Source organism: Python bivittatus, unplaced genomic scaffold (genome assembly GCF_059951505.1).
Source record: "Python bivittatus isolate LINGU-HERP-01145 unplaced genomic scaffold, Pbiv_v1 ctg000590_np1212, whole genome shotgun sequence".
Classification (NCBI taxonomy): Eukaryota; Metazoa; Chordata; class Lepidosauria; order Squamata; family Pythonidae; genus Python; species Python bivittatus.
Window position 1 is genome coordinate 2,774,640 of NW_028277086.1, and position 13,543 is coordinate 2,788,182.

Here is a 13,543-nt window from a genome sequence, read left to right on the forward strand (position 1 = left end):
GGAAATGCCCTCCGTTCTTCCCCAGTAGCATATTGGACACCTTCCGACCTGAGGGGCTCATCTTCTGGCGTCATATCTTTTAGCCTTCTAACATTGTCCATGGGGTTTTCTTGGCAAGGATACTGAAGTGGGTTGCCATTTCCTTCTCCAGTGGACCACATTTTGTCAGAACTCTCTGTCATGACCTGTCCGTCTTGGGTGGCCCTGCACGGTATAGCTCATGGCTTCACTGAATTATGCAAGCCGCTTCGCCACGACAAGGCCATCCATGAAGGGGACTGACAGATATACACGTATATAAACAGAGCATATACAGAAAGGCTTGTAAATGCACTTTGCACTGCGTTTGTGGAGAAATCAACAGCCCTGTTTTCACTTCTTAGTTGTGCAGGCATGTCCAGCTTTGTTCCTGTCCATTCCCATCCTCCGATGGTTCTGATAGATTATACCAGGTGATATGACCCTTGAGTCAGTCCCTGAAAGCTTTTCTTGTTTATAGGACCCCGGATGGGATAAACTACCTTTGCCATCAGTCCTGATAGACTATGCTAAGCTAAAGGGGCTCGTAGTATGAGAATATAATCTGCATTTATATGCCACTTTTCTTCTAAAAGTTCGAGCCAGGGTACATGGTTTCCCTTCCACTATTTCATTGTTTTTCAACAGATGTGGAATAACAGACTGACTCTTGCCTTCAAAGTCTCTGGAACCTTGTCTCCTGGCTTCTGTCTCTGTTGAGGTGACTGACTGAAGCCTTGTATCGAGCTTCGTAACCAAGCACGAATTTGAATCTGGAACTCAACGCTCTCTGGGGAAGAAATACCCACGTCTCAAGAACGAAGAGATGATTCCAAGAGTGTCTTGGCCCCAGGATATTGAGAACCAATGTCTGTAATTGTGCTGCAGAAGACATGAGTCATCCATCTGGGTGGAAACCCAGCATCTTTTGGCACCAGGAAAGGGACAATCCCCAAGTCATCTTCAAAGCGCAGGGAATGAAAGGAAAACACAGAGAAAAGAAAATGAACCATGCACCACCTTAGGCCAGCACAAGCAGGAAAGTCCCTCTGAGATGCTCGCACGGATGTATTCGACAATACATCCCTCTGAGATGCTCGCACGGGGGTAGTCAAGCCAGTGGCTCCTCCCAGCCATGGGGCCACCAAGGCTCCGCGGAATGGGGGGAAGGCAGGAGGCCCCCGCCCGCCCAGGGAGGGGCATCCCCGAGGGCTGCCACTAGTTGACTTGGCCTAAGGGTGGGAGGGAGGAAGAGAAGCCTTGGGCAGGCGGAATCCCCGGGACGCCCGCTCAGCAGCCCCGCCGCCCGCTGGCCAGGGGAGGCGCCCTAGATCTTCCTCGCGGGGGGGCCTACCCAGCGCAAAACAGGGAGGGGCGGGGGCTCGACTGGAGGGCGGAAGGGTCGGGGCCGGGGCCGAGCTCGGACGGAGGCGCGCCGGAGTGTCGCGGACCCCCGGCTCAACCCCTCTGCCCCGCTCGCGGGGCTGCCTGCGGCGGCGTCTCCAACACGGGGAGCAGCCGCGGCAGGAGCGCGCCAGGGCGGCGGGGCTGCGGCCGTCCCGCGCAGTTGGGCTGGGCGTCGCTCGCCGGTCATCCCGCCCTCGCCGCGCGGTCCTTATATGCCGCGCGAAGCAGGCGCCGCCGCCTCCGATCCGCGCATCGCTTCCTCCCTGCGCCCGCGACCGTCCGCTGCTGGCCGCGATGAAGCCGCTCTTCGCCGCGCTGCTGGCCGGCCTGCTCTGCCTGCAGACGGGTAAGGCTCCCGGGCTCGTGGCTGCGCTGCGGTGGGCGCCTCGTGCTTCGGCCCCTCGCGGCGGGGACGATGGGCGAACTCCGCTGGGTCGTCGTCCCGAGGAGCGCGGGGAGCTGGAGGGAGGGGGTTCAAAGCCCCGGCGACCTGCGCCGCGAGCTTTGCCGAGCGGCCGCTTGGCCCGCAGAAAGCGGTCCGGTTCTCCGTCCGGCTGCTGGGATCTGGTCTCCGCCCGCAGCTGTACTTCGCATTGAAAAAGGAAGGCCTCGCCCAGGTCTTTCGCATCCCCTGCTTTAGACGGCACTGCCGCGGCTGGCTTAACCAGACTGCGGTTTCTTCAGTGGACCCAGTTCTCTGGGCGCGGAGGACACCCTGACCTCTAAACTGCATCGACCGGCTGGGTTGGAGCCCTCCTGAGCGCAGCTGGGGCTGGCTGGCTGGCTGGCTGGCTGGCTGGGTTCACAGCTAAGTAACCAATCGTAGTTTCGCCTAGCATGGCGCCTAAGAGGCACCTGTGGGGCTGGCTAGTGGGTCGATGGAATATGCAGTCTCAGAACATTGGATCAGTTAGGGAAACCCCGGTCGGGGTCCCTGGGCAGGTGTGTTGTGTGAACCTGCTTTGGGTGCAGCAAGGAAAGACCAGTCTCTCTAGACCAGTGATTCTCAACCTTGGCCACTTTAAGGTGTGTGGACTTCAACTCCCAGAATTCTCCAGCCAGCAGTCCACACACCTTCAAGCATGCTGGCTGGAGAATTCTGGGAGTTGGTCCACACACCTTAAAGTGGCCAAGGTTGAGAATGCTCTAGAATGGAAGGGATCTTGGAGGTCACCTAGGGCAACCCTCTCCCCATCCATGTTTTGCAGACCAAAGTGTTGGCAAGATGCCAGTTTGAGAAGGTGCTTTTGGGGGCCAGTTGGAGCAGGTGGGGCTGGAAGGGGAACGTGGACGCAGTTAGGAAGATCCAGGAATTAAGCTAACCCCTTGGATAAATGTATTGTCGAAGGCTTTCACGGCCGGCATACGATGGCTGGTGTGGGTCTTCCGGGCTGTGTGGCCGAGTTCTGGAAGTTTTGTTTCCTAACGTTTCGCCAGCACCTGTGAGCAGCATCTTCAGAGTGCAGGAGCACAGACAGGAGCAGTTCTCTCTGTGCCCAGGATGAGGTGACCCTTTCGTGGGTATTTATAGATCCCTCCCCCCCTCAGATCTCTATAAATACCCACAAAAGGGTCACATCACCCTGGGCACAGAGAGAACTGCTCCTGTCTGTGCTCCTGCACTCTGAAGATGCCGGTCACAGGTGCTGGCGAAACGTTAGGAAACAAAACTTCCAGAACACGTCACACAGCCCGGAAGACCCACACCAGCCACCCTTTGATAAACTCTGAGTGGTTGCAAAAGTCCATCAGTTTGGGCTTCTCTGAAGGGAGCTGATGCAGCTTCTCTCTGGAGGGACAAAGGATGCTCGTTTCTCCTTTGGGCTGAGGTTATTAATTAACTAGGCTCTAATGAGCTATTATTAGTTATAATTATTCATAAGTTGGAGAGAGAAGAACCTCTTTGCTTTCCCACTGCGACGCCCCCTTCCCCGCCAAATATGCCTATATGTATTTATGTGCTGGTGCTTTGGGGTGTGTGAAGGGCCGGGTGTGGCCTGCCCCAAAGCTGCCCTCTTTTGGCTCCCTGTGTCATTTTGTTCTAATTGCAGCAGGCCCGGACTGAGGCCGGGGAGAAAGAGCATCTAAGCCAGGGTGGGGCGCAGACACCTGCCTTTTCTCTCCGCCCCTCCCTGTCTAATGCTTAAGGGGTGGGTTGGAGGAAAAGCGGGAGGGAGGGAGGGAGGGAGGGAGGGAAGAGAAGCAGGAAAGCATCCTGTGGCACCTTGATGGCTGAACAAGGCTTGTGCCAGCTTTCGCACATCACAGCCCACATCATCAACTCATCCACAAGGACTTCTTCTGCCCGCCTACCCCAACCTGCCACCAAATTCTTAACACCACCAGCCACCTTCTCCAGCCTGGGCACTGCCCTTCAGATGTGTCGGTGTCAGTTCCCAGCATTTTCAGCCCTGGCAGGGCAGGTGGGAATTCTGGGAATTAAATCCTTGCATCTGGAGGGCACCCAGCTTGAGAACGACTCGCCTAATGCGTGAGAAATTGGCCAGAGCTGGCCAATTTCTCGTGCGTTAGGGGCGTCTTTCCCAAGATGGGGCCCTCAGTTGTCTTTGCTGCAGGAGCCTAACTCAGCTGTCACCTGGGCAAGTGAAAAAAAAGAAAAGAGAGAGAGAAGCACAGCCCATTTCCCCTTGCGAGCTGCCCACATGGGAGGGTACAGCTGGCAGAGGGTTTCTAGACATCGTTTTGGATGCTTGACCCATGTAATGGCAGTGGGTTAGTCAGGAATTGGGTTGTGTGTGCGCGTGCAGGATCTGGGATGGGGTGGTACAAAGTTCCTGAATTCTGGGAGAGAGTTTGTTGTGCAGGAGTTGCTGGATTTGCGGAGAAGAGGGGTGGTCCCGTGTCGGTTCTCACTGGGTGGTTTGAGGAAGGGTGTGGGCAAGGGTGCAGAGATGTTCTTTAAAAAAAAAAACCGCTCCTCTCCGTTCTTAGAGAGTGTGCGAAGCATGACGGTGCCACGGCTGTTGCTAACAGCACACTCACTTGGGGAGGAGGCGTTCCCCTCCCCTGAAAGGGCTGAAGGAATAGCAAGGAGAGCACAGGAAATGCAGCGCAGGGCATAACGATGCTGCCCGGAAGAGGGGCGGGCTTCTCCCACTCCCACGGGGCTCAGAAGAAAGAATTCCCAGTAGCTCCTTCCAGAGTTTCAGAGGGATAAAAAAGCTTCGTGGGGATAAATATTCCCTCCACTCCAGTTGCCTCTTTGGATAAACGATTGGCCGGAATGGTTGCCAGATTTTTGCTCTGCATCTGCCCTTGTGTGTAGCAATATTTCTCTGTGAGCTGGGAAAAGCTTCCCTCGCTGGTTCTCTTCAGCCCGGCGGCTGCTCGGCGCCCAGGACCTGGCCAAGGCCAGCTTTCTGGTCAGTTGGCAAACCTGGCGTCCCTTTTGGAATGCCTTGTCCGTTGTCCTGCCCCCTTTTCTGACAAACACTGCCCCCTGACTGGAGAGGACCTGTCCTCTGCTGGAAAGGCCCTCTGTGCGTTCCCAGAGGCACTTCTTCACCTCTCAGTGTTTCAGATGGGGCTGAGGCTCCTTGAGAAAGTGCAGGTCAGAGAGAAAAGTGCCCTTTGAGTCAAGCTGGATTCCAGGCAACTACGCGGACGCAGACACGTGGTTATCTTGGTAACGGCGCAGAAGTGCTGTTGAATTCTTCCAGGGGAGTGTTTCAACTTCCTAGCCTAGCCTGTGCTCTTCGTGGTCTCCCGTCCAAGAACTTACCAAGGTCTGCCCTGTCTAGCAAAGCGATTTGGGTTTCAGTGTATGTAAAATCTCCTAGGAGAGGGCGTGATGCAATGCAGTATCTGAATCTCTCTGATCTGAGAGCTGAAGGAAAGGGAGATGGGATGTAAATACATACCTGTTAATAAATTTACGTGGCCACCCATCTCATATGCATGACTCTGGGAAGCTGACAGTTAAAAACAGAATAAAAACATAATAAAGCAACCACCAAGTTTAAAGTTTAAAACAACAAATACATTCTAAAGATAGGGAAATTTGGGGTTCTCCAGACCCTGGCCGAGTCTCTTTCTCTGCTTCCAGGTCTGTGGTGGGGTGAAAGTGAGAAGGAACCCCCCACATTTGCTGCCTGCCTGGAGTTTTGTAAACCACCCAGAGTCGTTTCAACAAGATGGGTGGTGACAGATTTGATATATAAATAAATTAAAACATGTAAACATAGCGTAATAGTAATTGTCACCATCACCACAAATGGGATGGCACTTAAGTAGAGATGTTGGAAAGAAGCTGCAAGACAAGATGGGACAATTATGGGAGGTTGTTAATAGTAGCAAACAGCAGGGTGGGAGGGGTGAAGTCACTGTAATCCCCACCACACCCACAAACACACACCCACACTCACACACAAACACTCACACGCCCCCTGCAAGCGCCTTTCTCTCCAAAGGAGCACAGCTACCCTTTGGGGGGGGGGCTGCTTGGGAGGAGGAGTTTCTGGGAACCTGAACTGCAGGATGAGAACGGATTACGCTTCCTCCTCTTCCTCCCCCTGGCCCTTCCGAGGCCCTTAGATCCTCCAAGGTTGTTTCACCTTTGCAAAAGAATGCAAAAAATAAATAAATAAAGATTGCCGGTGGGTTTGGTCAGCAAACATGTTTGTCCTCTGCTTGAGTTCCATCTCCCTGCTCTGCAGAGGGACCACGTTCTGGCCTGCTTTTGGTTTCAGGCAATAGAGGTGTGCAGTTTTTCCAGCCCCTCTGAGCAGCCTCCATCCTTGGGACTCGCCCAAGGGCATGACTGAAGAGATGGCCCCGGGGCTGTCACTGGGAAAGATGAAAGATGAGGCTGGCTTTCCAATCCCTTGGCCCTCCTTTCCTTCCTTCCTTCCTTCCTTCCTTCCTTCCTTCCTTCCTTCCTTCCTTCCTTCCTTCCTTCCTTCCTTCCTTCCTTCCTTCCTTCCTTCCTTCCTTCCTTCCTTCCTCCCTCCCCTCCCCTCCCCTCCCTTCCCTTCCCTTCCCTTCCCTTCCCTGCCGTTTTGCCGTTGGCTGCTTCACCTTCTGCCCTCCTCCTCCTCCATTCCCACTGTTTGCCCAGTTCTGTTTTCATGCACGCCTCCTCCAGTCCCTTGACTTCCAACCGAGGCGTTCTGCAAATCCAGCTTGCAAATGTCTCCATTTGCAGCTGGAGCTTCTCCAGTGAGAGCACCTTTCTCAAAGGACGGAGACCGACCCAGGGGGCTTCAAAAGGAGGCTGCTACTTACTTTAGGGCTGCGTAGAGAAAACTGGAAAAGAATATCTTGCTCAACATCTTTGCTAAGAGACCATTTCGAAAAGAAGCGAACCGGTTGCGTATAGCAGAACACGTCCATGAATACCAGCGGGCAGCCAGAAGACATGATGAAAACACTTTGATTTTGCAACACCTGGACAAATTTAACCACAGATTCCACTGGGAAGCTGTAACCATTTTAGATCAAGCCATTTTCAAGAATGCCAGAGAATTTCTAGAAGCCTGCCATTCTGCTAGGTCAGAGTAGAGATAAACAGGGTCTACAAACTACAGCATACCTCATTTTATTGCACTTCACTTTATTGCACTTCAACAGATACTGCTTCTTCTTTTTTTTTACAAATTGAAGGTTTGTGGCAACCCTGCATTGAGCAAGTCTATCAAATGATGATTAGCATTTGTAGCAATCATGTTTTTTAATTAGGGCATGTACATTGTCTTTTTAGACATAATACTATTGCACACTTAACAGACTACAGTAATAGTGTAAACCTAACTTTTATATGCCCTGGAAAACCAAAAAAATTGTGTGAAACAGGCATACAGCACAGTAACCCCAATCAAAACAGGTAGGACGAGCTGGCATGCATAAAAGGTTAAGAAACCCCACTCCCTTGGGTCAAAGCCTTGATGATGTAACCTAGATTGATAGTGAAATATTTGCAAGAAGAAAAACTAGCTGAGCAAATACCATTTCTCTAAAGCTCCAACGATTTGCTTTTGTCTTTGAAAGAAGAACAAAGTTCAGAGAAATTCTTGTGGGGTGAGCGTGGCAGTCTTGTGACCAGGGGGACAAGGAGTAGCTGGGAATGGCTGGTCTGATGTCAGATCCTCTTTCCAAAGGTCTGTTGACTCTCCTGGTCCAGGCCCTGCTGTGAAGTTCCAAAGGAATTGCATAGAAATCCAGGATTTCTCTGGAGAAATTCCAAATAGATGCTTCATCCTCTGCCCACAGAGTTGCTGAAGAATTTCCAAGGACCGTTTCTACCCAACTCTCATCTCAGCCAAGCAAGAGCAGGAGTGAAAATTCCTGATTTACAGTTGACGAGCCGTTCTTTCCAGGTTAAGGGGAGCCTCTGACTATATACTAAACCCGTTACAGATTAAAAAATCAGAAGGAATCTTGGAGGCATGGAAGCGTCTGCCTTTTACAAAAATGTGTGAGCTGGAAAAGATGCTACCGATCTCCTGATTTGCTACAAAGGCTCTCCTCCTATTAAGTCCTCTTAGAGAGAGGATTCAGGGTTGGTCATGGAAAAGCACCAGCCATGTAAGATCTTAGCTTGCAGACTGAGCACAGACCATGTTGGCTTGCCAGATTAGCACGTTGGCTGGGTTTCTGTGTATCGTGACAGATTTCTCAAGAGGCATCAAACAGTTGAGATAAAGTGATGGAAGAGGGATGGAAATGCAGATCAGCCTCCAAACTAGGGCGCTGAAGAGACTTACTAAAAATAAGCAGAAGGCTGGCATTATTTTCTGGGGAAAGAGAAGATTAGATGATAAAATCTTTAGTAATTAATTCAGACTGGTCCTGAGGTCCACAGAAGGGCTGTTGCACAGCTTTTGAGAGAGATTTATTTATGTTGTAAATTTGCTTAAGCATTCAGCAGAAGCAAGAATTCTGCGTTATCCATACATTTATATGCTACTTATGAGACTTGACGTCATGAATGAATGTGAATGTTGTTTAAATGGATCAAAGCTATGACTCATTGGACAAATTAAATAGTGTAAACACCAATTAAATAGTGTCATCATATGGGCCTTCTCTGTCCCCACACCTGCTCTATGGAAGAACATCTGAAATTCTGCTGGCCTTCAAAAAGGCTTTGAGGACCTGGTTCTTCTGCAGGTGCTGTGTTAGGATGTAACATCAGCCTGTTTTAATGAAACACATGCACAAATTTGGGGGCTGTTGCTCTCTTAGTCAGGCCCTTTAACAAATCAGGCAGCTGGATCCCCAACAACCTTGTTGAGCTTCAGCTCTGGGTAATAGTTTGGGAGCTCATGTATCGTACAGACGTGGCCCGTTGGAGGTACTTCATGATTCATTACGTTCTGTGAATGCAGAAAATGGGACAATCAAGCCACTAGGTTGAGTGTGTTGTTTGAACGTGGTCTTTGTATAAACAGGGACTTTGTGTAAATGACCATCAAGCTTCATTTCACTTCACTTCATGATTCTGATTGGGGTTGGACTATGCTCCAAGTAGGGGACACATTATCAATAATTTCTTTGTTTGTGGCAATGTCAGGATTTTGCCCTGGATTAAATGAACAGTTGAGGTCTCTAAGCGCAGAGTTCCTCAACCTCAGCAACTTTATGATGGGTGGACTCCAACTCCCAGCATTCCCCAGCCAGCCATGCTGGCTGCGAATGCTGGGAGTTGAAGTCCACCCATCTTGAAATTGCAGAGGTTGAGAACCACTGCTTTAGTGGACCCGTGCTGAATAGCAGGTGGACTAAATGACCTCTAAGCCCTTCCACATCTGTAAGTCTGTGATTCTTGTCTGGTTCACAGAACTTGCTCAGGCGTTAGTTCAGCTGTAGCTCAGCAAGCTGTGTGAACCTTCAGCCATGGAAGCTGGCTGGATGTCAGCTTGTCAGCCCAACTTCCTCAAAGGATTGTTGCTGCGGGAGCGAAATCAAGGGAAATCCTCATTTAAGTTACTCTGAACATCTGGAAGGAAGGTAGAATAGAAACCACCTCCTTGGATTGTGATCACATTTTTTGTTTGCGATGCCAATAAGGTCCTCATGAGGACCCATCTCCATTTCACTACCTGGCTCTAATGAACGTGTCTCTGTGTTTGTGCCTGTGTGCACTTTTGCAGTGTCCTCGCTGACGTGCTTCGTATGTGACAAAGCAAAAAGCAACTGGGGTTGCTTGAATACGAAGGCTTGTGATGAACATGAGAAGTACTGCATTACAAAATACTTTGGTGGACGTGTTGGTAAGTGGTTGAAGCATTCTGGCACCCTTTCCTGCTAGAAGTACAAGAAAATGTTGGTTTTCTTTACTGGCATTTCATCCAAGGGCTGCATTGCAACCCTCACTCCGGAAGAGGTGGGCTCTCCCCTTTCAGAACAGCTTCTTAGATGATTCTTGGTCAAACAGAGCACATATTTTTGCCTTAAACCAGTGTTTCTCAAACGTGGCAACTTTGAAGACATGTGGACTTCAACTCCCAGAATTCCTAACCAGCATGCTGGCTGGGGAGTTCTGGGAGTTGAAGTCCACATGTCTTCAAAGTTGCCAGTTTGAGAAACCCTGCCTTAAATATGCAGCCCCCAGGTTGGGCCATCAATTTTTGATGATACAACTTTTTCGCCTGCATTTCTGGCTTTCAAGGAGCTCAGTACTGATAGGTTATGCTTCTTAATACATGTATTTTGAAGCTTTTAATGCTCCCTTCCCTGCGAACAAACCAAAACCCCCAAACACTTTCTGTTTTCAAAAAATGTAATTTTCATTAAGACTTTTAATTACAGGAGTAAAAACTAATACAAACTAAACTTAGAGAAAGAGAAGAGATTGGAAACAAAGAATTAAAAATGCAGGAAAAGAAAAAGAAAGAAGAAAAAGAAAAGAAAGAATATAATAAAAAGAAATACTGTATATAAAGAAATGACTTCCAACCTTTATCACAACAAGTATAAACAATTCAATAACTCTTCACCCCATAGGGTTAACCAGATATCTCTTCCTCCCATATCCCATCCCTTATCTATAAGCAAAGCCATAAAACATCAACTTTTCAATCTGATGTCAGCAAAAAGTCAGCATTTTGTAACTCCTAGTATAACTGAAATGATGCATTTATTTTTTTCTTCTGCTTAAATTCTTTAGTCCCCTCTAGTGTCCAGTTTCTGAAATCATCACTTACCTTTTGTTATGACTTGCAATTGCTAGGGTAACCAAAATAAGTCTGTTTCCCACAAGAAGTTGTTTATGTTTTATAGTTAATTCCAAAGTCTTATAATAAAAGTCAATATTCCAAATTTATCTGGACCCTGAATCCATTTATAACTTTCTTAGATCAAAATCTTATTTAGCTTTTTGCTGTTTATTTCAAATTCTTTAAGTTGTTGAGGTTGTAATTCATTTTTCTTTTGTTCAGAGTTGAAGATAAACTCCCCCGATGAAGACTTTTCAAACTTGTCATTCTGAAGGTCTCTAATAGCTTTAAGATGGTTAATAGGCAATTTTTGAAAGTGGTTAGAAAGTGAGGTTTGCGAACTTAGTGTCCTTCAAAAATCACCGTGGTTGCAAGCAAGATGGCTGATCCCTTGGTCTCCCGAAGCTCAAACCTGTGGAAAACCGCTATCCTGCGGTCTCCTCACAGGGAGCAGCTGTCTGGAGCACATGTGGGTGATCTCCCATTCCGTCCTTATCCGACAAGGACCCAAGGAACTCACCGGTTCCTTGGACTTTGTCGTGGTCGTTGGCTCTGCTTTTGTAGAGCTGTCTTCAGTTCGCCATGTGTGCCCCGGAAGTCCCAAAAACGCCAAACTGTGATGGAATGGTTTGGCGAAGGCCGCACTCAGGGAGATAAGCATTTCCTTAGCCCCCAGAAAGAGCGTGGGAAGGTGAAGAGGATGAGACTGGCAGGAATTCGCAGTGCTTGCTTGCTGGCTTGGGGAGTTTAGATTCAGTCTGGTGAGATTTCTGTCTTGTGGGTGAAAGCTAATAAATGCAATAGAACTGTATCTGTACTGTCTCGTGGAGTTCTTTGGGCTGAACCTGACATCAATCTTGCCAGACTCAATCTAAACTTCCGAAGCCAGCAAGCAAACACTGTGAATTCCTTAGGGTGGTGCCAGTCTCATCCTCTTCACCTTCCCACGCTCTTTCTGGGGCTAAGGAAATGCTTATCTCCCGGAGCGCGGCCTTTGCCAAACCATTCCATCACACAAACTCTTTCCAGCTGGTATGACCAATGCTGATTGCTAAAGGATAAAAAACAAAAACAAAAAACCGAGGTTGGGTTCTTCTGAAGACTTGGCAGCCTGAAGACCCAGACTGATTATTTAAATCAGCCACTCTTGAAAAAATGAAACCGGTGGAGAAAAACAATCATGCTCTTTCTTTCCTGACCTCCAGGTGAGCGTCAAACGGAGTCGATCACCAAAGAATGTTCTCCGACGTGCCCTAAAGGAGAGATCGATCTGGGGCTGGTGGCTTTCTCGGTGAAGTGCTGTGAGAGCTCCTTGTGCAACACGAGTGGCGCCATCAGCGTGAAGAGCAGCTCCTTGCTGCTGGTAGTGGGCACCTTGGCCAGTTTCTTCTACATCTTTGGAGCCAAGCTGTGAAGAGAGACTACATGGCAGCTCCCCCAGGGAGGACCGAAACCTACCCTGGAAAGCTGTATGTTAAAAAGAATTTCCTGCTTGCTTCCGAGCTCCGCCTATTTTAGCTAATCAACAGTGGTAGTCCAGTCTAGTTCTTGGGATACCTCGGTTGTGTCCGACCAACGTGGACCTTTATCTGGGTCAAGGGCCTAATTCTCCTTTCCTCCCTAATCATGACTTTGCAGCTTTTTGTAATTTCTTTGCAATTACTCTTTGCAAATGCCATCCCACATCTGTGCCAAGAGGTGTGGGAAGTGGACAGCAGGACATATTATTATTGAGTTGAAAAATGCCCCTCTGGGTGGTTGTTTGCTTCTCATGGGAGAAGAACATCAAGCCCCCCTTCTCGCTTGAAGCAGCTTTGCTTGCAAGGAAATCAACTTGGGGATAATGTTCTCAGCATGCTTACTTGGACTTCCTCCTTGATAAGCTGATAAACTGGCTGTTTCAGACACCAAGGGAATATATTTCACGTGATGTCCATTGTGGAGAAGTGAATGCCTGGATTCATGCAGTCCACGGTTTGTTAAATAAACTACAATTGGCTGGACTCACACAATGTGCTGAGCCAGGAAACGTGATGTACAGATGATAAGGATTGGGTTTACACATGACATTCAGCCATATTGTAGTTGGGTTTAGTCTTATGGTGGGTGGGTTCATGGTTCAGTAAGGGATTGCTTTACTAGAGAAACTGAAAGGACCTTTCTCAGGGATACCTGAATGGGATGAGCCGAACAGCAACTTTTTCCTGAATCTGATCCTACAAGGACCAGTTGAGAACGCCAGTATTGGCTTCGCAATTTTGGTGAATGTTTCCACAAATGGTGCTGCCCCCTGGAGGCAGACTGTATATAAGAGTAATGCTCCCAAAATGGAAAGTATTAAATACAGACTTCACTCTGTAGAACTTTCCTAATTCCACTAAGAATTTCTTGGATTTGCACCATGTTGTGACATTTTGCGCCACTCCAAAGATTCAAATCTTAAAAGATTTACTCAGAAGTAAGTCAGATGCTTTCAGGACAGGGACACATCTCCAGGTGAGCGTCTTTAGGACTGAAGCCTCCTTTTCTAAAAAGTCTGCAGATTTTCTCCCAGCCAGAAAGGGAAAGGTAATCAAAAGGACAAAACAGCAAAAACTTGCCATTCAAACAATTGATTTCATTTTCTCTCTCCCCCCATGCCATTGTAAAGTGTGTATTTTTCATAATGCTTTCCAAACCAGAATAATGTTAATAATAAAAAGGAAATGAACCTTCCTCGTGATTTCCGTGTGTGTGTGGCCTGTTTGTTAAGTAACCCCCTTGTTTGATGAAGGCTGAAATTACAATTACACAACTATATTTACTACGAAACAGTTCAAAATAATCTGTACTCATGGGAATATCTGGGGAAAAAGTTAGAAAATTAATTTTATGGTAATTATCCTTCTTACAAATTCATAGTGGCTGCTGTACAGGAAAGAGCTTCACCCAGTGTTTCTCAA

At 48.4% G+C, this 13,543-nt stretch overlaps 1 protein-coding gene across 1 annotated transcript; it reads left to right on the plus strand.

Moving 5' to 3' along the window:
• Window positions 1-1,405: 1,405 nt before the first annotated feature.
• On the plus strand, window positions 1,406-13,317 carry LOC148214730 (lymphocyte antigen 6E-like). The gene is made up of 3 exons (XM_088148888.1): window positions 1,406-1,771; window positions 9,537-9,656; window positions 11,807-13,317. Exons 1-3 carry the CDS (start codon window positions 1,720-1,722, stop codon window positions 12,013-12,015), a joined length of 381 nt encoding a protein of 126 aa, XP_088005014.1. The 5' UTR covers window positions 1,406-1,719; the 3' UTR covers window positions 12,016-13,317.
• The last annotated feature ends 226 nt before the right edge of the window (window positions 13,318-13,543 follow it).

Coding starts and splice junctions, on each gene's coding strand:
- LOC148214730 (XM_088148888.1), top strand. CDS start 1,720: ATGAAGCCGCTCTTCGCCGCGCTGCTGGCCGGCCTGCTCTGCCTGCAG. Junction 1,772..9,536: donor CCTGCTCTGCCTGCAGACGG/GTAAGGCTCCCG, acceptor GCACTTTTGCAG/TGTCCTCGCTGACGTGCTTC. Junction 9,657..11,806: donor ATACTTTGGTGGACGTGTTG/GTAAGTGGTTGA, acceptor CCTGACCTCCAG/GTGAGCGTCAAACGGAGTCG.